The sequence below is a fragment of the Scyliorhinus torazame genome, chromosome 6 (assembly GCF_047496885.1).
Source record: "Scyliorhinus torazame isolate Kashiwa2021f chromosome 6, sScyTor2.1, whole genome shotgun sequence".
NCBI classification, from domain to species: domain Eukaryota; kingdom Metazoa; phylum Chordata; class Chondrichthyes; order Carcharhiniformes; family Scyliorhinidae; genus Scyliorhinus; species Scyliorhinus torazame.
The window spans coordinates 105,635,410-105,662,571 of NC_092712.1; the positions used below are offsets into that span (position 1 = coordinate 105,635,410).

The 27,162-nt window shown below is 47.4% G+C and overlaps 1 protein-coding gene across 10 annotated transcripts in view; it reads right to left on the reverse strand.

The window, feature by feature from the left end:
* Positions 1–27,162, reverse strand: part of adam22 (ADAM metallopeptidase domain 22) — a 588,297-nt gene that overhangs the window by 430,201 nt on the left and 130,934 nt on the right. For all 10 annotated transcript variants that reach the window (XM_072508619.1, XM_072508628.1, XM_072508623.1 and 7 more), the window contains exon 5: positions 14,453–14,535. In XM_072508619.1, the coding sequence (XP_072364720.1) occupies positions 14,453–14,535 (83 nt within the window). The remainder of the gene's footprint in view (positions 1–14,452; positions 14,536–27,162) is intronic.

Here is a 27,162-nt window from a genome sequence, read left to right on the forward strand (position 1 = left end):
ATGACAGAGGGAGACCATCCCACCTTGCCAGATCAGTTTTCACTCTCCCCACCAAACTAGAGATGTTGTACCTACGGAACCCCACCCCCATCTCGGGCAACCTGCACCCCCAGGTATCTAAAGTGAGTCTCTGCCTGACGGAATGGCAGCCCCCCACCCCTGCCCCCACCCCTGGCCAAGACACCACAAAATATTCACTCTTGTCTCGATTTAATTTGTACCCTGCGAAAGACCCAAACACCCGATGCAGATCCAGAATTCCCCCTATTGACACATTTGGTTCCAACATGTATAATAAGTCATCGGCATATAAGTACACCCTATGCTCTATCCCACCCCCGCACTATCCCTTTCCATACCCCAAAATTTCTTAATGCGATGGCCAGTGGCTCAATCGCGAGCAAAGAGCAGGCGCGACATAGGACATCCCTGCCTAGTCCCACGGTAGAGAGGAAAGTATTCTGAGCTGATGTTATTTGTGCGGACACTGGCTCCTTATATAATAGCTTTACCCAGTCCACAAATCTGGGTCCAGTTCCAAACCGCTCTGGAACTGCCATCAAGTACCCCCATTCTACGCGGTTAAACGGTTTCTCGGCTTCCAATGCCGCAACCCCCTCTATTTCCTTAACCAGTACCATAACCACGTTCAATACCCTCATACACTCCTAATGTTCGAAAAGAGCTGCCTCCCTCTTACAAACCCCGTCTGATCTTTACTTATCACCTTCGGGAGACACTCCTCTAGCCTACCTGCCAGTACCTTCGCCAATAACTTTGCGTCCACGTTTAAAAGTGATATGGGCCTATACGACCCACACCCTGTCGGGTCCTTATCTTTCTTAGGAAACAGGGAAATCGATGCCCGCCCCAAAGTTTGTGGTAGCACCCCTTCCCTATCGCCTCCTCAAACATCCCCACCATCAGCGGTACCAGCTTATTTTTGAATTTTTAATAATATTCCACCGGAAACCCAGTCGGCCCTGCTACCTCCCCGACTGCATCCTCCCAATCACATCTTTTATCTCCTGCTCCATTATCGCCCCCTCTAATGTAGCCCTTGTCCCCCTCCCCTAATTTTGGGTACTCCAGCCCATCTAGAAATTCCTGCAGCTCCCGGCCTCCCCCAGGTGGCTCTGACCTGTACAACCTCTCACAGAATTCCTTAAAGACCTTGTTAATCTGATCTGGAGCTACCACCAACTTCCCTGCCCTGTCCCGCACCTGGACAATTTCCCTTACCGCAGCCTCGCTATGGAGCCGACCCGCCTTCTCTCCATGCTCGTAAACTGCCCCCCTTGCTCGCCTCAGTTGGCGTACCGCCTTCCTAGTAGATAGTCGGTCAAAGCTCGCCTGAAGTTCCGACCTCTTTTCCAACTGCACTGGGTCCCTATCTTCTGCATACCTCCTGTCTACCTCCAGCATCTCATCTATTACCCTCTGCCGTTCCAACCTCTCCTCTTTGTCTAGCCTAGCCTTGAAAGAGATCACCTCATCCCTCACCACCGCCTTTAAAGCTTGCCAGACAACCGCCTTTGACACCTCATCCGTGCAGTTCAAACCTACATATTCCTCGATTACTTTTTCAATTTTGTCACAGAACCCTCAGTCCGCCAACAGTGCCGCATCTAACTTCCGCCCTGGTCTCTGTACCATCCCCTTCTCCAGTACCATATCTACCCAATGCAGAGCATGATCTGATATTGCAATTGCTGAGTACTCCAACCCTTTCACCTCAGCCAGCAGCGCCTTCCCCACCATGAAAATGTCAATCCGCGAGTACACCTTATGGACCACTGAGAAAAACGAGTACTCCTGCTCCCTCGAGTGTAGAAACCTGCAAGTGTCCACCCTTCCCATTTCCGCCATTAGCCCAGCTAGCGCCTTCGCTCCCCCCCTGACGGGACCAACGAGCGCGGCCGTGACCTGTCCAATTTTGGCTCCTGCACCAAGTTCCAGGCCCCCCCCCACTATCAATTTGTGGGTGTCCAAGTCGGGGATGGCCCCACATACCTTCTTCGCGAATCCCACATCGTCCCAATTGGGACCATATACACTTACCAGCACCACTAGCCTCCTCTCCAGTGCCCCTGTCACAATCACATACCTACCCCCTGATCTGCAACCACCTTCTCCATCTGGAACTGTACCCTTTTGCTGACCATTACTGCTACCCCTCGAGCTCTTCTGTCAAATCCAGAATGAAACACCTGACTAACCCAGCCCTTTTTAAGTCTCACCTGGTCCTTCACCCTCAGGTGAGTCTCCTGCAGCATTGCTACATCGGCCTTCAAACTTTTAAGATGCGCAAGCACCCTTGACCTCTTGACTGGGCCTCCCAGCCCCCTCACATTCCACTTGACTATCCTAACTGGGGGTCTCTCCCCCCTCCTTCTTATCCACCATCATCATACCACCGGGCCTGTCCCATGAGCCTGACCCGCCCCTATCCATTATTTTTTTTTATTTTAATTTTATTCTCCTTTTTCACATTTTCTCCCACATTTACATCCATAAACAATAATCAGTAAGATATGTCAGTCCCCATAATAACAACGATCCCATCTACCCACCAACCCCCAAACTTCAACTCGCATGTTTACATAAACAAATGGCAAAAAGGAATCAGGGATTACCCGTAGTCACCCTTAATCTTACACAGCTCTCCCCTACAATAACATCTCCTCCACTTCCTTCAGCGCCTCCCCTTGCTCTCGCACCTCCGCCACTGCGCTCGCCACCTCCGTCCTCACCGGGGAAACCGCCTCCTCCACCAGCACACTCAAAACCTCCCTCATCTCCTTCCTCACCGTCTCCATGCATTTCGCAATCTGCGCCAACTGCTTTTCAAATTCCGCAGCCATCACCTTAGTTATTTCTTCAGCCGTAAGCAGTGCGGCCTTCCCTGGTGCTCCAGCCTCCATTTTTCCTGGTGACCCCGCGGTGACCTTTCCACTCCCCGACGGACCTCCAGCTGTTTTCTTTTCGGCCGTTTTCTTGCTCACCCTCGACATTTTTCTTTGTTCCTTTTTTCCTCCTGTGTCTTCACTGTGCCTCCTCCGTGCCTTCTCCCTGCTTCTGCCGCCTCCAAGGACCCTGGGATCGGGCTTAAAGCCCCGAAAATGCCGTTGCCGATCGGGAGCCCTCCATTGTGCGGCCGCCTCCTGCCCGCCGTCACCGGAATCCATCCCTTTCCATTATTAACATCAAACCCCCCTCCCCCTCCCAGAATTCCCGCTGCACTTCCCCTCGAAAAAAATCTTACCCAGTATCGATCCCCCTCGATCCCCCCCCCCCCCCCCCCCCCCCCCCCCCGCCACTTCCTCGCCTTGTCGGCCCATCGAAACCTGCTAACCAGGCTCCAATGTCCGCAGCCCTCCTCTCACCTCACCTCCGTTCACTAGCCGGTTTTAGTTTGCTAGTGCGGGTAGTCCCCCTCTCACCCAAAAAAGCATACTGTCCCCTCCCACCCAGTCCCAGAAGAAAAAGAAAAATAATCTAACCCATGCAATTCAATGAAATAGCATATAGCCGTTGCAACAAAAAAAAAGGAGCAAAAATGCCAATCAAACCAAAAAACTTAATCTCTACAACAATGTGAAGTCAAGTAAGTTACAATACACATCAGTGAAAAGAAGGTTATAACATTTATACATTTTCCAGGTCCACGATCACTCTTCCAACTCCACTCCTCACTTCCGTCCCAAGCCTTCTGCCTTCATGAACGCCCCAGCCGTTTCAAAATAAAAATCTTTGGCATTGTACATCACCCTCAGCTTTGCCGGTTGCACCATACCAAATCGCACCCCCTTGTTGTACAGTACCGCCTTCACTCGGCTGCATGCCGCTCGTCTCTTTGCCAACTCCACCATCAAGTCCTGGTAAATCCGAACTCTAGTACCATCCCACTGCACCTCCCGCTTCTGCTTTTCCCAGTTTAACACCTTCTCCTTCGTGTGGTATTTATGGAAGCTGATAATTACTGCTCTCAGCGGCTCATTTACTTTGGGTTTCAGCCTTAACGACCGATGAGCTCGGTCCAGTTCATACCGGGAGGAGTCTTCACCCTCCCCCGTCAACTCCGCCAGCCTCTTAGCAAAGTACTCAGTTGGCCTTGAGCCCTCTGCCCCTTCAGGTAAGCCCGCAGTTCTCAGATTTTGCCTCCTCGAGCGGTTCTCTTAGTCCTCGAGCTTTTCTCGGAGTCCTCCGTTGACCTCCACCACCCTCTGGAGTTCGCCTCCCATCGAGGTGAGCTGGTCACAGTGCTGCGACATGGCCTCCTCCACTTGCTACATCTTTTCACCCTGTTCTCTCACCTTGGCCGATGGCTTTGCTACATCCACCCTCACCGGAGCGATTGCCTCCTCCACCAATGATCTCAGTGCGACCGCCATGTCCTTGCTCAATGCCTCCATGTGCCTCTCAAACTGCTTCTCCAGCTCCACAGCCATCACCTCGGTCATCCTTTCCACTGTCAGTAGTGTGGGCCCCACCACGCGGTCCGGCATCCGCCATCTTGTCAGCGCTTTTACTGGTCCTCTCCTTTGGCGGCGAACCCACATTTCCTCCCTTCTTTACAGCTGTTTTTGGCATCCCTTAACCACAAAATATTTTGCTCCTTCTTTCTTCAATCTCGAGATAAATAATAAATGTAAAATAATAAAAATAAAATAAATAAAAATAAAAAAATGTTAAAATGAAAAAGTAAATTAAAAAAATTTTTTTTAGCATGATCTTGAGATGGTGGTCACACACAAGTTGAATATTCAGGGAATGGAACCCCTTCCTGTTAACGAAGGGTGCTCCCAGGCTGCCAAGGTGACACGCGTGCCATCTATTGTCTGCCTGGACCTGAGCATCCTGACGATGGGGGAGAATCCTGCTGCCTGGGCACCTGATGTGTTTGGTCCAGTTAAAAGTTTATATAGTCAGCTGCCCGGGCAAACAGGGCATCCGTAACTTCACGGTACACTTGGGGGCTGATGGTTGGGATATGCCGCACAAGTCCCTGCTCGAGCCCCAGAATGAACTAGAGGCGTTAATGTTCAGGGCTGCGGTGACATTGACGGCCACCTGGTGCAGGTATCCTCCTCTTCCATATGGTGACACATCCGCAAGCACATGGCACAGGTGCCGCACTGTCCCTTGTTGAGGCGGAGCCTCCTGCTACATATGCTGTCCGACATCTCTTCAAATGACCAGCGACGCCTGTACACCTTGCACCGTCGCCAGCCTCCCCCTCTGGGTCCCTCCCTTGCCTGAATCATAGAAAACAATCGGCTAATCATAAAGCAGCAAAACGCTGAGATGAGTGTCCTTGCAGCACATGGACACCAGCTGACATCGATGCGGTGAGCCCTGGCATAGCAAGGAAATCCCTGAAGCCAGATAAAACGGAACCACTTCCTTCAAAATTTAATCAGGAAGTTGGGCTGGCAGCAAAAGCCGGTAAGACATTTAAACACCACAAGCTCAAGATAAAGAAGACCCTACACATCGACGATGGTGAAACAGCAGAATCAGCCAAGAGACTGATACAGACTTTTTAAAATACCGGACACTTTTAAAAAATAATTGCATGTGCACAATTTGACCCATTTTAAAAACTGTCTTTCTAAATAGTACATGTGTGCATGTAAATGATTTAATAATCATATTGAAAAAGAGGAGGATATAATGATACGTCGAATATCATTTGTGTATAATTTAATAACGGAACTGTAAGTAAAGATTGTGTATAGACTGAGATTCTAGCATCCGACCACAGGTGGCATGGTGGCAGGAGTAGGTCACTGGAAGACAGGCCTCATGGAGCGAGGAGATAATCCCCTGGACAGCACAGAGAGAGAGAATCTGGACAACAGAGTGGTCGCATATCGAGCAGCTCCTGAGTCAACAGTGATTAATAAGAGTTAACTATAGTTGTTTGTATTTAGCCGTAATATCCAACTATGATCTTTACATCATACAAACCCTTCAGTGTTTTAGTTAATTAATAAACAGTTTTATTCATTTACAAAGCCGTATGTTCTCTGATCACTTCAACTACAAAGACCTCCCCATCCGTGCATACAGAGAACATTACATGGTACCACGGAGTGAATGTTGAGTGGGTGCAATTGGGAAAAACTAGATACGGCAAGAAAAATCGAATAGGACAATCGGAGGCTCGACAGGAAGGAGATCAGCTGTGAAACTCGAAATGACCAGGTGAAACGAGATGGAAGCACACTCAAGACTCTCGTCCTGCTCCTCACGACTGGTAACGTAGATGCTAACCGGCTTGCTTTTAAACAACAATTTACATTTTATGTGGAAGCCCGAGGTCTCCAGGAGGTCTCAGATCAGGGGAAAATAGCCATACTGATGACTGTGGCAGGTCTCTAGGCAATTAACTTGTATAACACGTTCCTGTTTGCCTCGGAGGACGACAGGAAAAGCTATGATAAAATAATTGAACGCTTCGATGACTACTGTCACCCGAAGAAAAATGATATGTCTTTCGAAATGCGGTTACAAAAATCAGGCAAAGCATTCGACTCTTTTAAGACCATAAGACCATAAGACATAGGAGCGGAAGTAAGGCCATTCGGCCCATCAAGTCCACTCCACCATTCAATCATGGCTGATTTCAACTCCATTTACCCGCTCTCTCTCCATAGCCCTTAATTCCTCGAGAAATCAAGAATTTATCAACTTCTGTCTTAAAGACACTCAACGTCCCGGCCTCCACCGCCCTCTGTGGCAATGAGTTCCACAGACCCACCACTCTCTGGCTGAAGAAATTTCTCCTCATCTCTGTTCTAAAGTGACTCCCTTTTATTCTAAGGCTGTGCCCCCGGGTCCTAGTCTCCCCTGCTAATGGAAACAACTTCCCTACGTCCACCCTATCTATGCCATTCATTATCTTGTAAGTTTCTATTAGATCTCCCCTCATCCTCCTAAACGCAAAGAATATAATCCAAGGATCCTCAGACGTTCATCGTATGTTAGGCCTACCATTCCTGGGATCATCCGTGTGAATCTCCGCTGGACCCGCTCCAGTGCCAGTATGTCCTTCCTGAGGTGTGGGGCCCAAAATTGCTCACAGTATTCTAAATGGGGCCTAACTAATGCTTTATAAAGCTTCAGAAGTACATACCTGCTTTTATATTCCAAGCCTCTTGAGATAAATGACAACATTGCATTTGCTTTCTTAATTACGGACTCAACCTGCAAGTTTACCTTTCGAGAATCCTGGACTAGGACTCCCAAGTCCCTTTGCACTTCAGCATTATGAATTTTGTCACCGTTTAGAAAATAGTCCATGCCTCTATTCTTTTTTCCAAAGTGCAAGACCTCGCACTTGCCCACGTTGAATTTCATCAGCCATTTCTTGGACCACTCTCCGAAACTGTCTAAATCTTTCTGCAGCCTCCCCACCTCCTCCATACTACCTGCCCCTCCACCTATCTTTGTATCATCGGCAAACTTAGCCAGAATGCCCCCAGTCCCGTCATCTAGATCATTAATATACAAAGAGAACAGCTGTGGCCCCAACACTGAACCCTGCGGGACACCACTCGTCACCGGTTGCCATTCCGAAAAAGAACCTTTTATCCCAACTCTCTGCCTTCTGCCTTACAGCCAATCGTCAATCCATGTTAGTACCTTGCCTCGAATACCATGGGCCCTTGTTTTACTCAGCAGTCTCCCGTGAGGCACCTTATCAAAGGCTTTTTGGAAGTCAAGATAGATAACATCCATTGGCTCTCCTTGGTCTAACCTATTTGTTATCTTACATATAGGTTACATAGAATTTACAGTGCAGAAGGAGGCCATTCGGCCCATCGAGTCTGCACTGGCTCCTGGAAAGAGCACCCTACCCAAAGTCAACGCCTCCACCCTATCCCCATAACCCAGCAACCCCACCCAACACTAAGGGCAATTTTGGACACTAAGGGCAATTTATCATGGCCAATCCACCTAACCCGCACATCTTTGGACTGTGGGAGGAAACCGGAGCACCCGGAGGAAACCCACGCACACACGGGAAGGACGTGCAGACTCCGCACAGACAGTGACCCAAGCCGGAATCGAACCTGGGACCCTGGAGCTGTGAAGCAATTGTGCTATCCACAAGGCTACCGTGCTGCCCCTCTGATAACCCTTCTCTTCAAAGAACTCTAACAGGTTTGTCAGGCACGACCTCCCCTCACTAAATCCATGCTGACTTGTCCTAATCCGACCCTGCACTTCCAAGAATTTAGAAATCTCATCCTTAACAATGGATTCAGAATCTTGCCAACAACTGAGGTTAGGCTAATTGGCCTATAATTTTCCATCTTTTTCCTTGTTCCCTTCTTGAACAGGGGGGTTACAACAGCGATTTTCCAATCCTCTGGGACTTTCCCTGACTCCAGTGACTTTTGAAAGATCATAACTAACGCCTCCACTATTTCTTCAGCTATCTCCTTTAGAACTCTAGGATGTAGCCCATCTGGGCCCGGGGATTTATCAATTTTTAGACCTCTTCGTTTCTCTAGCACTTTCTCCTTTGTGATGGCTACCATATTCAACTCTGCCCCCTGACTCGCCTGAATTGTTGGGATATTACTCATGTCTTCTACTGTGAAGACTGACGCAAAGTACTTATTTAGTTCCTCAGCTATTTCCTTGTCTCCCATCACTAGATTACCAGCGTCATTTTGGAGCGGCCCAATGTCTACTTTTGCTTCCCGTTTGTTTTTAATGTATTTAAAGAAACTTTTACTATCATTCCTCATGTTACTGGCTAGCCTACCTTCATAATTGATCCTCTCTTTCCTTATTTCTCTCTTTGTTATCCTCTGTTTGTTTTTGTAGCCTTCCCAATCTTCTGACTTCCCACTACTCTTTGCCACATTATAGGCTTTCTCTTTTGCTTTGATGCATTCCCTAACTTCCTTTGTCAGCCATGGCTGGCTAATCCCCCCTCTGATAACCTTTCTTTTCTTTGGGATGAACCTCTGTACTGTGTCCTCAATTACTCCCAGAAACTCCTGCCATTGCTGTTCTACTTTCTTTCCCACTAGGCTCTGCTCCCAGTCGATTTTCATCAGTTCCTCCCTCATGCCCCTGTAGTTACCTTTATTTAACTGTAACACCTTTACATCTGATTCTACCTTCTTTCTTTCAAATTGGAGATTGAATTCTAACATATTATGATCACTGCCTCCTAAGTGTTCCCTTACTTTAAGATCTTTAATCAAGTCTGGCTCATTACATAACACTAAGTCCAGAATGGCCTGTTCCCTCGTGGGCTCCATCACAAGCTGTTCCAAAAAGCCCTCCTGTAAACATTCAATGAATTCCCTTTCCTTGGGTCCACTGGCAGCATTATTTACCCAGTCCACCTGCATATTAGTCCCCCATGATCACTGTGACCTTGCCTTTCTGACATGCACTTTCTATTTTGTGGTGCACTGTTAGGAGGCCTGTACATAACTCCCATTATGGTTTTTTTGCCTTTGTGGTTCCTCAACTCTACCCACACAGACTCCACATCATCTGACCCTATGTTGTTTAGTGCTATTGATTTAATTTCATTCCTAATTAACAAGACAACCCCGCCCCCTCTGCCCACCTCCCTGTCTTTTCGATAGGTTGTGAATCCCTGGATGTTTAAATACCAGTCCTGAACCCCCTGCAACCACGTCTCTGTGATGCCTACCACATCATACCTGCCAGTCACAATCTGGGCCACAAGCTCATCTACTTTGTTCCGTACACTGCGCGCATTTAAATATAGCACCTTTAATTCTCTATTGACCGTCCCTTTTTGTTTTCTTAGTGTGGTGGACCTTGGTTTACTGAGCCTTTCCATACACTGTCATATTTTGTGGGATGGGGACTATCGTAACTTCTCCTGAGTTCTGTCTTTTCGTGCTTGTTTGTATTCCTAAGCAGCTACGCTTCCCACTGATTACTTCACCTCTTGGTTCCCTGACTTTCCCATCCCCCCCAATCTCTAGTTTAAAGTCCTATTGACCACCCTATTTACTCTTTTCGCCAGAACACTGGTCCCAGCTCGGTTCAGGTGGAGACCATCCCAACGGTATAGGTCCCCCCCTGTCCCAAAACTGATGCCAGTGTCCCATGAAAAGGAACCCCTCTTTCCCACACCACTCTTTCAGCCACGTGTTAACTTCCCTTATTCTTGCCTCCCTATGCCAATTTGCACGTGGCTCGGGCAGTAATCCGGAGATTATGACCCTTGAGGACCTGTTTTTTAATTTGAATCCTAGCTCTTTATAATCTCTAAACAGGTCCTCTTTTCTAGACTTGCCTATGTTGTTGGTACCGACATGGACCACAACAACTGGATCCTCCCCCTCCCTCTCCAGTATCCTTTCAAGCCGGTCAGAGATGTCCCGCACCCTAGCACCAGGCAGGCAACATACCATACGGGACTGTTTATCCTGCTCACAAAGGATACTATCTATCCCCCTGATAATAGAATCCCCTACAACTACAACTTGCCTATTTACTCCCTCCCCTTGAATGGCCTGCTGAACCATGGTGCCTTGGTCAGTTGACTCATCCTTCCTGCAGCCCTGTTCGCCATCCACACAGGGAGCAAGTGCCTCATACCTGTTGGACAGGGTCAAGGGCTGAGGCTCCTGAGCTCCTGACTGCTGGTTACCTTTACCTGCCTGACTTGCAGTCACACCCTGCTATCCCTGGCCACTGGCAGGATTTAAACTACTTACTCTGTGTTATAAACTGCCTACTTACCATTGGCTGGGGACTAATGACTATCCCACAATCCTGGGAGTATGAGCTTCCCCAATGAGGGGGGGGCGGAGAAACCACTAGTAAACTCCTAGTATAAATAAGCTGGCCAGTTCAGGAACCAGCAGGAAGGAGTATGTAGCAAGGGAAGTTACTGCTACTGTTATGTGTATATGTTATAGTAAATAAACGTTATTACTTTGTATCCTTAAAACTCGTGCTGGATTCTTCGTGGCCCTTACAAAACTCTGACAGGTGTGACTGCCTCCTGAAACACAGTGTCCAGGAAAGTCTCCCCCTCCCGGATGTGCCTCAGTGTTTGAAGCTCAGACTCCAGCTCATCAACTCTGAGCCGGAGCTCTTCGAGCAGCCAACACTTACTGCAGACGTGGTCGCTGCAGCTCGCAATGGGAACTGCCAGCTCCCACATCAAGCAGCTCAAGCACATCACCTGACCAGCCACCACTAATTAATTAATTAGTTTAATTTAAGTTTGTAACAGACTTGCTTCTTAAAGCACAATCCTGCAATTTTGCAGACCTGTAGGATTCTCTAATCAAGGACCAAATTGTTTATGGACTCAAAAGCGTCAGGTTACGCGAACGATGGCTGCGCGAACAAGATTTGACCTTATCCTATGCAATACAGATATGCAAGACCAGTTTTGTTCATTTACAAAGCCGTATGTTTTCTGATCACTTCACGTACAAAGACCTCGCCATCCATGCATACAGAGAACATTACACTGCGAGGTCTACAATATCACCCATAATGTGATATTGGTAAGGAATTGGAGAGCGTGAGAGACCGACAATCAGTTATGGCTTTCACCCCGGTACTTTCACATCCCCCAAGCCTCCCTCACCCTTACATTCCCTGCCATCGCTCAGGCTGCCATCCGACGAGCCGGTTATGCTGAGGAACCCAGCCCTGCACACGCACTCGCAGGGGGACCTCGGCAGTGGACCCCAGACCCCTGCCGAGAACAGTCCTTGGACAGGGCACAGGTTCCCTCCCCGGTCCACACAGCCACCCTCTGGTCGCAGGGATTTTCCCAGTGTTGCAGCCCAGCTTATGGGTGTTTGATTGCAGGCTGCTGCCTCTGTGGTGTTGGTGCTCCCAGTGTTCAGGCAAAGTGTCCAGGCCTTACTAGCTGTTTGGGATGCTAGGCAGTAACACACGGAAATCCGCTTAGGAACTGTGAAGTGCTCACATTACTATTTCCTATTTACACATTCCCTATTTGCAAAAGCCTTCATCTGTGCGGCCAGGGGCTGTCACGGTTAGTGGGGATTAAAGTGACCTTCAGATTACCATGGACAACAGTCTGCCCTGGAGGTGTTTGTTGAGACTGACAGGCAGAAGCTGCAGTTGCCCCTGGTATGGGTATACACGATTCAGGAGGGGGGAGGTGACATGTCATGTCGGATCCGTGGGTGCTAAGCCCCTTGCCCCACCCCCAGCACAGGGTGAACCCCCAACGATGGCATGCTCCCTCACGAACTCATCTCTTCCCCCCCAACCCCCCACTGATTGGCACCTGGCGGGGTTCCCGATTTCGGACTCTCCCTTAATCTAACTGCACCCGGTGCAACCTGCCCATTAGATCGCTCCCATAGTCTCCAGATGATTGATCTAGGTAGGGCAGTGGATGTTGTCTATATGGACTTCAATAAGGCCTTTGACAAGGTCCATCATGGCAGACTGGTACAGAAGGTGAAGTCACACAGGATCAGAGGTGAGCTGGCAAGATGGATACAGAACTGGCGAGGGCATAGAAGGCAGAGAGTAGCAATGGAGGAGTGCTTTTCTGATTGGAGGGCTGTAACTAGTGGTGTTCTGCGGCCTTTGCTGTTCGTAGTATATATCAATGATTTGGAGGCAAATGTAACTGGTCTGATTAGTAAGTTTGCGGACGACACAAAGGTTAGTGGAATTGCGGATAGCGGATAGCGATGAGGACTGGCAGAGGATATAACAGGATTTAGATCATTTGAAGACTTGGGCGGAGAGATAGCAAATGGAGTTTAATCCGGACAAATGTGAGGTAATGCATTTTGGAAGGTCTAATACAGGTAGGGTATATACAGTGAATGGTAGAACCCTCAAGAGTATTGACAGCCAGAGAGATCTTGGTGTACAGGCCCTCAGGTCACTGAAAGGGGCAGCACAGGTGGAGACGGTAGTCAAGGCGGCATGCTTGCCTTCATTGGCCGGGGCATTGAGTATAAAAATTGACAAGTCATGTTGCAGCTGTATAGAACCTTAGTTAGGCCACACTTGGAGTATAGTGTTTAATTCTGGTCGCCACACTACCAGAAAGATGTGGAGGCTTTGGAGAGGGTGCAGAAGAGATTTACCAGGACGCTGCCTGGTATGGAGGGCATTAGCTATGTGGAGAGGTTGAATAAACTTGGTTTGTTCTCACTGGAACGAAGCAGGTTGAGGGGCGACCTGATAGAGGTCTACAAAATGATGAGGGGCATAGACAGAGTGGATAGTCAGAGACTTTTTCCCAGGGTAGAGGGGTCAATTACTAGGGGGCATAGGTTTAAGGTGCGAGGGGCAAGGTTTAGAGGATATGTACGAGGCAAGTTTTTTACACAGAAGGTAGTGGGTGCCTGGAACTCGCTGCCGGAGGAGGTGGTGGAAGCAGGGACAATAGTGACGTTTAAGGGGCATCTTGGCAAATACATGAATAGGATGGGAATAGAGGGATACGGACCTCGGAAGTGTAGAAGACTTTAGTTTAGACAGGCAGCATGGTCGGCGCAGGCTTGGAGGGCCGAAGGGCCTGTTCCTGTGCTATACTTTTAGAACATAGAACAATACAGCGCAGTACAGGCCCTTCAGCCCACAATGTTGCACCGAAACAAAAGCCATCTAACCTACACTATGCCATTACCATCCATATGTTTATCCAATAAACTTTTAAATGCCCTCAATGTTGGAGAGTTCACTACTGTAGCAGGTAGAGCATTCCACGGCCTCACTACTCTTTGCGTAAAGAACCTACCTCTGACCTCTGTCCTATATCTATTACCCCTCAGTTTAAAGCTATGTCCCCTCGTGCCAGCCATTTCCATCCGCGGGAGAAGGCTCTCACTGTCCACCCTATCCAACCCCCTGATCATTTTGTATGCCTCTATTAAGTCTCCTCTTAACCTTCTTCTCTCCAACGAAAACAACCTCAAGTCCATCAGCCTTTCCTCATAAGATTTTCCCTCCATACCAGGCAACATCCTGGTAAATCTCCTCTGCTCCCGCTCCAAAGCCTCCACGTCCTTCCTCTAATGCAGTGACCAGAACTGTACGCAAAACTCCAAATGCGGCCGTACCAGAGTTCTGTACAGCTGCAACATGACCTCATGACTCCGGAACTCAATCCCTCTACCAATAAAGGCCAACACTCCATAGGCCTTCTTCACAACCCTATCAACCTGGGTGGCAACTTTCAGGGATCTATGTACATGGACACCTAGATCCCTCTGCTCATCCACACTTCCAAGAACTTTACCATTAGCCAAATATTCCGCATTCCTGTTATTCCTTCCAAAGTGAATCACCTCACACTTCTTTGTTCTTTGTTCTTAGAAGGGAAAATTTGGTCCCTAATTCCGATGCCTTCTAGAACAAGGTCAGAACAAAGCAATTTAAAATCAACATTAAATATGAAAATTCTGAATATCTTGTCACTTACTGTAATCCATAACATGTTGAAAGGGCCACAGAGGATTCTGCATATCCTTGGATTTTGCCATGATAATAACAGTGTTCGGCAACCTGTAATTAAAATGAATAGTGTTACTAGAAAGCATTGTGCTCTGTACATTGGAGATTTCTTTGAAATTTATATTATAATTTCAAGTTATATCTACCCAGGTTTAATGTAAATAAGAGTTTGACATGTAATAGAGTTATATTGAGGCATAAAATCTCACCATAGTTTTTATTACAGGTCAAATGGACTACTTTTATTTTACTGGATAAAAGCAAATTACTGCGGATGCTGGAAACTGAAACCAAAGGAGAAAATGCTGGAAAATCTCAGCCGGTCTGGAAGCATTTGTAAGGTGAGACAAGAGCGAATGTTTCGAGTCCAGATGATCCTTTCTCAAAGCTCATCTGGACTCGAAACGTGAGCTCTTTTCTCTCCTTACAGATGCTGCCAGAACTGCTGAGATTTTCAAGCATTTTCTGTTTTAGTTACTTTTTAAAAATTCATTTACAGGATGTGGGCATCGCTGCATAGGCCAGCATTTAAGGGCGGCACGGGAGCACAGTGGTTAGTACTGTTGCTTCACAGCGCCAGGGTCCCAGGTTCGATTCCCGGCTTGGGTCACTGTCTGTGTGGAGTCTGCATGTTCGCCCTGTGTCTGCATGGGTTTCCTTCGGGTGCTCCGATTTCCTCCCACAAGTTCCGAAAGACGTGCTGTTACGTGAATTGGACATTCTGAATTCTCCCTCTGTGTACCCGAACAGGCGCCGGAATGTGGCGACTAGGGGCTTTTCACAGTAACTTCATTGCAGTCTTAATGTAAGCCTACTTGTGACAATAAAGATTACTAATTATCATTTATTGCCCATCCCTAGTTGCCCATCAGAAGGTGGTGGTGAGCTGCCTTATTGAACTGCTGCAGTCCCCGAGGTGTAGGTACACCCACAGTGCTGTTAAGGAGAGAAGTTCCAGGATTTTGACCCAGTGACAGTGAAGGAACGGCGATATATTTCCAAGTTGGGGTGGTGAGTGACTTGGCGGGGAACCTCCAGGTGGTGGGATTCCCAGGTATCTGCTGCTCTTGCCTTTCTAGATAGTAGTGGTCATGGGTTTCAAAGATACTGCCTAAGGAACCGGGTTGAGTTCCTGCAGTGCATCTTGTAGACGGTACACACGGCTGCCACTGTTCGTCCGTGGTGGAGGGATTGAATGTTTGTGGAAGGGGTGGCAATGAAGCGGGCTGCTTTGTCCTGGATGGTGTTGAGATTCTTGAGTGTTGTTAGAGCTGCACTCACCCAGGCAAGTGGAGAGTATTCCATTACACTCTTGACTTGTGCCTGGTAGATGGTGATGAGGCTTTTGGGGGTCAGGAGGTGAGTTATTCGCCATAGGATTCCTAGCCTTTGACTTGCCCTGATAGCCACAGTATTAATGTGACTAGTCCAGTTCAGTTTCTGATCAATGGTAACCCCCATGTGTTAATTATGGGGGATTCAGTGATGGTAATGCCATTGAATGTCAAGGGGAGATTGTTAAATCCTTTCTTGTAGGAGATGGTCATTGCCTGGCACTTGTGTAGCATGAATATAACTTGCCACTTGTCAGCCCAAGCCTGGATATTGTCCAGGTCGTGCTGCATTTGGTATGGACTGTTTCATTATCTGAGGAGTAACGGATGGTGCTGAACATTGTGCAGACATCTGCAAACATTCCCACTTCTGATCTTGTGATGGAAGGGAGGTCATTGATGAAACAGCTGAAGATGGTTGGGCCAAGGACACTACCCTGAGGAAGTCCTGCAGCGATATCCTGAAGCGGAGATGATTGCTCTCCTACCACCAAAAGCATCTTCCTTTGAGTCAGGTATGACTCCAACCAGCGGAGAGTTTTCCCTCTGATTTCTACTGACTCCAGTTTTGATAGGGCTCCTTGATGCCATCCTTGGTCAAATGCTGCCTTGACGTCAAGGGCAGATACTCTCACCTATGGCATTCACCTCTGTTGTCTATGTTTGAACCAAGGCTGTAATGAGGTCAGGAGCTGAGTTACCCTGGCAGAACCCAAACTGGGCGTCCATGAGCAGGTTATTGCTGAGGAAGTGCCGCTTGATAGCACGGTTGATGACTCCTTCCACCACTTTGCTGATGATGGAGAGTGGACTGATGGGGCAGTAATTGGCTGGGTTGGATTTGGCCTGTTTCTTGTGTACAGGACACAACTGGGCAATTATCCACATTGCAGCTGTACTGGAATAGCTTGGCTACGGCCTGGCAACTTCTGGAGCACAAGTCTTCAGTACTATTGCCAAAATATTCATAACATATAGGAGCAAAATTAGGCCATTTGGCCCATTGAGTCTGCTCTGCCATTAGATCATGGCTGATCCTGGCTTCAACCCCACCGTGCTGCCCGTTCTCCATAACCGTTCAACCCAGTACCAATTAAAAATCTGTCTAACTCCTCCTTAAATTTACTCCCTGTCCCAGCATCCACCGCACTCTGGAGCAGCAAATTCCACAGATTCACAACCCTTTGGGAGAAGTAATTTCTCCTCAACTCCGTTTTAAATTTGCTACCTCTTATCCTAAGACTATGATCTCTCATTCTAGAATGCCCATAAGAGGAAGCATCCATTTCACGTCTACTTTATCCATACCTTTTATCATCTTGCGTGCTTCACTTTGATCTCCCCTCATTCTTCTCAACTCTAGAGTATAGGCCTAAACTGTTCAATCTCGCTTCATACGACAAACCCACATCTCTGAAATCAACCTAGTAAATGCCTCTGAATTGCCTCCAATGTCACTGCATCTTTCCTCAAATAAGGGGACCAAAACTGTGCACAATACTCCAGGTGTGGTCTCACCAATACATTGTATAGATCCAACAACACTTCCTTACGTTTATACTCCTTTATTCCTTTAGCTATAAGTGCCAACATTTCATTAGCAGGGCCCATTGCCTTTGCCGTATCTTGTGCCTTCAGCCATTTCTTGATATAACATGGAGAGAATCGTATTGACTGAAGACTGACAGTAATGCTGGTGACCTTGGAGGAGGCCGAAATGGATCATCCACTTGACAATTCTGGCTGAAGATTGTTGCAAACGCTTCAGCCTGGTCTTTGCATTTGTGTGCTGGGCTCTTTCATTATTGAGCATGGGGGTATCTGTGGCGCCTCCTCCTCCAGTGAGTTGTTTAATTGTGCACCACCATTCACGGCTGGATGTGGCCGGACTGCAGAGTTTAGATCTGATGCGTTCATTGTGGAATCGCTTATGTCTGTTATTTACTGCTTATGCTGTTTGGCACACAAGTAGTCCGGTGTTGTAACTTCACCAAGTTGTCACGAATATGAATTTTTAAAATCTCAGCTATAGAAAGTAGAGAGGAATTCGCAACAACCCCAAAAACCTTTTGTAAGACCATAAGACATAGGAGCAGAATTAGGCCACTCGGCCCATCAAGTCTGCTCCATCATTCAATCATGGCTGATATTTTCCTCATTCCCATTCTCCTGCCTTCTCCCCATAACCTCTGATCCCCTTATTGATCAAAAACCTATCTATCTCAGTCTTAAAGACACTCAGTGATTTGGCCTCCACAGACTTCTGCGGCAAAGAGTTCCACAGATTCACCACCCTCTGGCTGAAGAAATTCCTCCTCATCTCTGTTTTAAAGGATCGCCCCTTTAGTCTGAGATTGTGTCCTCTGCTTCTAGTTTTTCCGACAAGTCCACGACAAGTCCACTCTATCCAGGCCACGCAGTATCCTGTAAGTTTCAATAAGATCCCCCCTCATCCTTCTAAACTCCAATGAGTACAGACCCAGAGTCCTCAACCATTCCTCATACGACAAGCTCTTTATTCCAGGGATAATTCTTGTGAACCTCCGCTGGACCCTTTCCAAGGCCAGCACATCCTTCCTTAGATACGGGACCCAAAACTGCTCACAGTACTCCAAATGGGGTCTGACCAGAGCCTTATAAAGCCTCAGAAGTACATCCCTGCTCTTGTATTCTAGCCCTCTCAACGTGAATGCTAACATTGCATTTGCCTTCTTAACTGCTGACTGAACCTGCCGTTAACCTTAAGAGAATCGTGAACAAGGACTCCCAAGTCCCTTTGTGCTTCTGATTTCCTAAGCATCTGATTTCCTAAGCATCTTCCCATTTAGAAAATAGTCTATGCCTCCATTTCTCCTTCCAAAGGACATAACCTCACACTTTTCCACATTGTATTCCATCTGCCACTTCTTTGCCCACTTTCCTGGCCTGTCCAAGTCCTTCTGCAGCCCGCCTGCTTCCTCAATACTACCTGCCCCTCTACAGATTTTTGTATCATCTGCAAACTTAGCAACAATGCCTTCAGTTCCTTCCTCCAGATCATTAATGTATATTGTGCAAAGTTGTGGTCCCAACACCGAACCCTGAGGTACACCACTAGTCACCGGCTGCCATCCTGAAAAAGACTCCTTTATCCCCACTCTGTGCCTCCTGCCAAGTCAGCCAATCCTCCATCCATGCCAGGATCATACCCTTAACACCATGGGCTCTTAATTTAACAGTCTCTTATGCGGCACCTTGTCAAAGGCGTTCTGGAAATCTAAATAAATCACATCCACTAGTTCTCCTTTATCTAACTTCCTTGTTACTTCCTCAAAGAACTCTAACAGATTTGTCAGACATGACCTCCCCTTGACGAAGCCGTGCTGACTCAGTCCTATTTTATCATGCACTTCCAAGTACTCTGCGATCTCATCTTTAATGATGGAGTCTAAAATCTTACCAAAGACCGAAGTCAGGCTAACCGGCCTATAATTTCCCATCTTCTGCCTCCCTCTCTTCTGAAACAGGGGTGTTACATTAGCCAATTTCCAGTCCTCTGGGACTCTTCCTGCCTCCAGTGATTCCTGAAAGATCATCACCAATGTCTTCACAATATCCTCAGCTATCTCTTTTAGAACCCTGGAGTGTAGTCCATCCGGTCCAGGTGGTATATCCACCTTCAGTCCTTTCAGTTTCCCCAGAGCCTTCTCCTTAGTAATAGTCACTGCACTGCCCTCTGCCCCCTGGTTCTCCTGGAGCTCTGGCATCCCATTGGTGTCTTCCACTGTGAAGACTGATGCAAAGTAACTATTAACTTCGTCTGCCATTGCTTTGTTTCCTATTATTACTTCTCCAGCCACATTTTCCAGTGGTCCAATGTCTATTTTTGCCTCTCTCTTACCTTTTATATATTGAAAAAACCTCTATCTTCCTTTATATTACTAGCTAGCTTGCACTCATCTTCTCCCCCTTTATTGCTTTTTAGTTGTCCTCTGCTCGCTTTTGAAGGCTTCCCAATCCTCTGGCTTCCCACAAATCCTTGACACTTTGTATGCTTTTTCTTTAGCCTTTATACTGTCCTTGACTTCCCTCGTCAGCCATGGATGCCTTGTCCTCTCCTTAACATGTTTCCTCCCCCTTGGGATGAATTTCTGTTGTGCCCCCGAATAACCCCCCAAAACTCCTGCCATTGCTGTTCCACTGTCTTCCCTGCTAGGCTCCTTTTCCAAACAACTCTGACCAGCTCCTCCCTCATGTCTTTGTAGTTACTCTTATTTAATTGTAAAACCGTTACATCTGATTGCAGCTTCTCCCTCTCAAACGGCAGGTTCTATCACATTGTGGTCAATTCTCCCTAAGGAGCAGTGTACTTTATACCTTTTGAAATAAATCCAAGTTGACAAAAATATCAAGATTTTTTTTTCCGGTTTGTATCTTCTTCTCAACTCTTTTGAGCTCCACCAATGAGACAAATTACCACAGGTAAACTGCTGCAAGACAACATTTTAAAACATGTTCCTGACCCGGTATGATAAGTTAAAGAATAATGCAGTATAGCGAGGTAATTTTCCAACCTAATTTCTTCAACCATGGATATTCTTATAATTCCAACCAGATTACTGCCACAGGATTTCATATATTGTTGAATCATTGATGTGTCTATAAATATTTTTCTAACCTTCAGTACTTTACTAAACAGATACTTGACCAGCTCCTTTTTAAATGTGTTGGTGTGATGCACTATCAATTACGACGAGACGAGAGTAGAGTGTAATCAAGGCTTTATTACGCAGAGATGTATAGCCTCCCGCAGCTGCTGCCGAAATGGATGCAGCTCGGAGAACCCACGCATTTATACTCCGCCTACTGGGCGGAGCCAGCAGGATCTACTCCCGTACCTGTAGTACAGGGCCTTGCTGTAATACCCCTCGTATGCGGTATATACAACTGTGGTGACTACCACATTCACCCCCTGTTAAAGCGAGTCCAACGGGGGGGGTGGAAAACTATTTACAATCAGGTGTTTAACATTTTAAGGAAAAGTTTACAAATTCAGACGATCGGGCGCCTTGATCCGTCATTGCGAGCGCCGCAGTTCTGGTGGCGATTTCGGCGTCGGTGACTCCAGGAGCATGTCGACCTCATCTTCATCGCCGGGTGGGTCAAGGGGAGGACGGATCATCCTGGAGCGGGGGCTGTGGTGGGGTGCACTGGGGGGGGAGGGAGGGTGGCGCCGGGGCAGAGGGGGGGGAAGGTGTGGGGACCCAGCTGTTGCCAGGTCCCTGAGGGAGACTGTGTCTTGGCGACCGTCGGGGTACGCTACGTAGGCGTACTGCGGGTTCGCGTGAAGTAACTGTACCCTCTCAATCAATGGGTCCGCCTTGTGTAGCCACACATGCTTGCGGAGGAGGACGGGTCCTGGAGCTGTCAGCCACGTTGGGAGCAAAAGCCCGGAGGTGGACTTCCTATTGAAGGCAAAGAGACATTCATGGGGAGTTTTGTTAGTCGCAGTGCAAAGGAGCGACCAAATGGAGTGAAGGGCGTCGGGGAGGACCTCCTGCCAGCGGGAGGCCGGGAGACTTCTGGACCATAGGGCCAGCTGGATGGCCTTCCAGACCGTCCCATTCTCCCGCTCCACCGGCCCGTTTCACCGGGGGTTGTAGCTGGTCGTCCTGCTCGAGGCAATGCCCCTGTTGAGCAGGTACTGGCGCAGCTCATCGCTCATAAATGAGGATCCCCGGTCGCTGTGGATGTAGGCAGGGAAACCGAACAGAGCGAAGGTGGTGTTGAGGACTTTGATGATGGTGGCAGACGTCCTATCGGGGCATGGGATGGCGAAGGGGAATCTGGAATATTCGTCGACCACATTAAGAAAGTACGTGTTTCAGTCGGTGGAGGGAAGGGGCCCTTTGAAGTCCACGCTGAGGCGTTCAAAGGGGCAGGAGGCCTTCATCAGGTGCACTCGGTCTGGCCGGTCGAAGTGCGGTTTACACTCCATGCAGACCTGGCAGTCTCTGCTGATAGCCCTGACTTCTGTTGGGAATTTGTATTGGATATTGTATGAGCTAAAACATGTTGGGAATTTGTATTGGATATTGTATGAGCTAGGTATGGAATTCAGAATCATAGGTTTTAGTGAAATGATAAAGCAGATTTAGGCGAGTAGTGAAATGGGTATGTAACCTATGTAACCTAATGTAATTTAGAGTAACCTCGTGTGACCTAATGTAATCAAACATAGAATAGATGACCTAATGTAATCAAGTATAGTTGATATGATCAAAGCAGAAGACCCAGAAAAGTAGTATAGCAGTCACTCATTAACGAAGGCAAACAATAGTCACTTGGGGAAACAATGAATACTGCTCAGTGGCTCACTTTAGTAGCTGACCATAATAAAAAAGAGAGAATAAAGTGAACAGGTATTTCCACACATTCGGCCTAAGTCAGCTAAACCACGATTGTTGCACAAGTAGAGAAGTGTAGATAAGGGCAAGAGTTATAACCACCATGGTTTAAGAGACAAAGAGAAGAAAAAGGCAGCGACCAATCTTGAATAAGACAGATAAAAGTCAACTAAAAACAATGGTGGCCAAAAGCAAGGTCCGGCTGTAAAGTAAGATAAGAAAGATAAGAATCTTGAGATACGGAGCTGAAATGTACATAAAAAGACTGTAAGCCTGAGGGCTCATCGGATTGTTCCGGACATCCCGATTTTATTCTCTTGTGCTAGGTGAATAAAGTCTACTGCTTGGAAGATCGCGGCTCAGGCTCTCTGTTTTAATCGGTGTGAACGAATTGTCGTCCTGGGGAACCACGACAAAATTGGCGCTGCGAGCAGGGTTGGTGAGAGATCGCCCAGAAAAGCATCTGGAAGGAGTGGCGGAGACGGAGGTCCGACCGGGGCTGGACATCCCAAAGCCGGCATTCTGACAGCAAGGTGAGCAAATTTGTATTGCATGTAAATCCTTGTTGTCGGAAAAGGGATCTCGAGGCTCGGCGCACCCGGCTCTTTGCTGGTCCTGGATCTCCCCAACCCAAAAGATATCCTGCAAAGGTAAAACTAAATTGTGTAAAATATTTTGAGAGACTGAGTCTGATCTGAAGAGTAGAGTTTTGCATGCAAAAGCGCGCTGAGAATACTGTATTGTCTGTGAATGGGTAAAAAGTGAGACGGGAAAAAGGCCGAACGCTAAAGTAATGCAATTAGGTTAAGTCAAGCGGTTTGGAGCGGGTTTTCAGGTTACGACTTGCCCAGAAGAGAGTAAGTGTGGGAAAATCTGCCAGTCCAAACCTACCCAGGACCTCGGGTAAGGGACGTCAACCGAGAGGGAGAGAGATCAGTGAGAGATCGCTCTCTGACCTAATACGGTAGTCAAAAGCACAGGAGTGGAATCTAACCCAGAGAAGGGGATTAGCAGCTAGAATAGAGGAAGTAAAAGACCAATTTGAACAGACTGATCTGAGGTAGCGGCGTGGAGGACAGAAATAAGAGGGAGAATCGGAACACAGGTAGGGTAATAACTAACAACTTGGAAAGATTACACTGACAAAACCGCCTAGTGGCGAGATTGGTACAACCGGTTGAGAAGAAAAAGTCAGGGGATTAAAAAGGATAGTAGCAAAAACGGAAGCAACACTGGATTGGAAAAAGATTACACATATAACTAACTTAGAGGAGATAAAGAATGAGTGGCCATATGTAAACTGGGAAGGAATAGCCGATAGGAATTGGATAGACGAAATAAAATTGGAAACTCTAGAGAAATTAATAAAGGAATCCGACCGATACAGGGTTTCTGTACACATAGACGAGCAAGTGAAAACCTACTACCCTATAGCCCGGGAGAGGAAGATAGTGCCGGGACAGGGGACTACGGGGAAGTGGATATCGGGACCCCGGTTAGAGTTACAGATATTGGCAAGGGAAACCCAAAAGAAAGGTAAACAGGGGACTGAGCACGGAAAAATAATACAGCGAGTAATAATCACTGTGATACCTAACTCTGACAGATTAAGTGATAAAAATTGTGACAGTAGTCCGAAAAGACGAGTAATGGCACACAAAGTTAAAACACCAGTGGAGATATTAGGGGATAAGTTCCCAGCCCTCAGGGGAGATATAGAACACGTCTCTAAAAAGTGGGCCAAAAGAACAAGCAAAACCAATACACAGTGGCCGGAGGAAGGCACATGGGACATAGAGAGGTGTGGGGACCAGAAGGGAATGATAAAGAACTATAAAATTAAGGATAGGTCGAGCAAAAGAAGGGAGAAGCGAGAAAAGGAGTTAGAGATACTAGCACTATTCGAACGAGAGGGGAAAGAGAGAAGAAGGGTATGGAGGGAAGGTAGGATGCAGATGCCAGTGCAACTTCAGGAAAAAGCAGAATTGGAAGATCCAAACGTAGCCCCGCCCCCATACTTAGGGGAACAGAGCTCCACGGGACTGTACCCAGTTATATCAGGCACAATGAATTTTGAGGGAGAATATGACATAGAACAGATGACGAAGGAGGAATGGGCACAAAGGGAGAGAGAAAAGAGACAAGGTCTAGAAGAAGCGGCTAGGAAAGCAGAAGAGGATTTGGATGGGCTGAGCCAAAGGAGAAGGGAATTGGAGGAAGAAGTAAATGTGGTAGAACTTTTGAAATGGGCAAAGGAGGTAATGAAAGTGGATAAGAAACGAGAAGGGAAAGGAAAGAATGTTAGAAAAGAAGATGAGGGGAGAACAGAAGATAATCCCTCCGAGTGTGAAAGTGAGACATCACAGGGAAAAATAGAAGGAAAGAGAGGCGGAGCGAACAGAGAGGAGAAAGAAAGAGAAGGGAGCATAGAGGACATATGTTGGGGAGTGCACAACGGGGCAGACAGACAAAGATTGGGGAAACCATGGATGTGGAAGCACCCAGAGAAAAATAGAATAGAGGGAAAGATGGAAGGAGAGACAGAAGAAAGTAGTGAAGACGAAAGGGGACAATCAGTGTTAGGGGAACAAAGAAAATCAACGCGGAAAAAACACAAACCTGTGAAGTTTCCAGCTGAGGATAGGAGAGAGAAAAGGCTGCTCCCAGTGATTCTGAAGGGTGGCAGACTGCAGTATATCCCTTGGTCAGGTCAGGATTTGCCTAGTTTAATTAATGAATTACCCAGTATTTTGGATGGAGCTGGAAGGTGGATTGGACAGTTGGAGGCAGGAATGGTGGGAAAAAGGATGGCACTGGGCGACATCAAAGCTCTCTTGACAAAGGTGCTAGGGATGGACCAAATGGCGGAAGTAATGAGACGTGCTGGCATCCCAACCGCAGCTTATGACCCAGAGGTAGATGGGACACTCATGGACCCGTATCGCCACGACATCTGGCAGGCACTGCGGGATATATACCCCAACCGAATGGATGTAAAAACCCTAAGGGGAGAGCCATTGGGTGAGGAGGAGAATGCAGCTGTGTATGTGGAAAAGCAGTTAAAAAGATGGAGAAGGGATACGGAAAGGGACATTCTAATAGACCCGCTGACCAACTCCATGTTCCGGGCTGCAATCCTAGAGGGCTTGCCAGTCTCAGCTAAGACAAGACTGGAGGAAGTAGTGGGCTTGGACTCAAAAAGCTACCGAGAGTTTGTGGATTATGTTGCCCATGCAGTAGAAAGACATCGCAAAGAGGAAAAGAATGCAGACAAACAGCTGAAGGAGATACAGCGTAAACTCCTTCAGGCACAATTGGAGGAGATCAAAAGCAAGGAGAAGATAAAGGCAAAAGAGGATCTCCCACCCAGAAAAATAGCACCGATGATGGTGGAACAAAAGTCAGAGGAAATACCTGCACCAATATTAGGGGGGAGCGGAGATGGAGGCCAGCCCATCATAACCTATAACATTTCTGCCTTCCCACTGTCCATGAACCCAGAAGCCTATGGCCTAAATTATCAAAACCCATACGCCCTGCAAAGTCAGACTGACTGGAATAGAAATGGGAAAGGACAGGGAGGTGGTAGGCCACCCTATCAGAATCAGAGAGGACAGGGACAGGTTAATCATCAGACTCCGAGACAGGGACCATTGCCTGGCCCTCCAGGTGTGTGTTGGGGGTGCGGGGAGGCAGGGCACATAAAAAGGAATTGCCCGCGGAATTCCCACAGGCAGGGAGAAAACCAGCAACAGACAGGCCAGCAAATGATCCAAGTGTCGCCGAACAGCATCCCGATGTTTCAAGGGCCGGTAAACCATCAGAGTTCCCCATAGGGAGGCCCAGAGAACCCCAAAATGGTAGGACAGTACGTACAAATAACAGAAACCGCAGAGCAGGAACCTATAGTTAACGTTAGAGTAGGAGGGATCGAGGTCCCCATGATGATAGACACCGGCGCCACATGTACGTGCATACAAACGAAATATGCGGATCACTTACCATTGTCAAACCAGTTTGTAAAAACTGTGGGGTTCTCGGGGAAAGTAACATTAGCTCGAATGACGACGCCGGTGCCTGTTACCATTGGAAATAAGACTACCCATGTACCTATTTTAGTATGTGATAAAACTCCTTTAAATCTATTGGGAAGGGATGCAATCCTAGGTCTAGGACTGAAATTAGAATGCACTGAACAAGGAATTGATTTGATGGGAATGTATCCACTTGAAATACCAGGAAAAGAAAGGGTTAATGTATATTGGTTGGGAGATATAGAGGAACAAGTTAAAAAACAGATATGGGAAGTTTGGGGAAAACTTATAGACGCCTGGATACCACAAGCCAAATGGCCAAGAACAGAATTACACAGTACAATGATATTTGATGAAAAGCAGGAACCTGAGGTACAGGAGAAATGGGAAAGGGAGGCGGGACGAGAACAGGAAATAAAGTCAGGAAGTATTTTAATCGGACTAGAGGGAGCGGCCCTCACAATCGTTAGGAATGAATGGGTTGACAAATGGTTCTCTGTATCTGGAGCGGAGCCACATGTCACATTGAAAGTGAATCCGGGATATAGATCAAAAGACCTAGGACCAATGATGTTGAGAGCACAAGACTTAGAATTTGTCCAGACAGACAATGTAGATATTTGGACGTCCAGCGATGGACAAATGATGAAAATAATTTTGGATGTTAAGATGCTTGGGAAACCAAAGCAAATAACAATAGGAGTGCAAATTGAGAAACAGGAACTGGAGTGGAGAGAGAGCTTAGAGCAGGATTTGAACTCCCTCCCGCAGGAGTTGTGGTCCAGACAGGACACGGATGTAGGGAGGGTCAAAACCGCTAATCCAGTTGAAGTCAGATTAAAGACAGGACGCCAGGGGCCTTATAGGCCGCAATACCCAATCAAGACAGAAGCAATTGAAGGGATTAGAGAAACGATTAAGGGA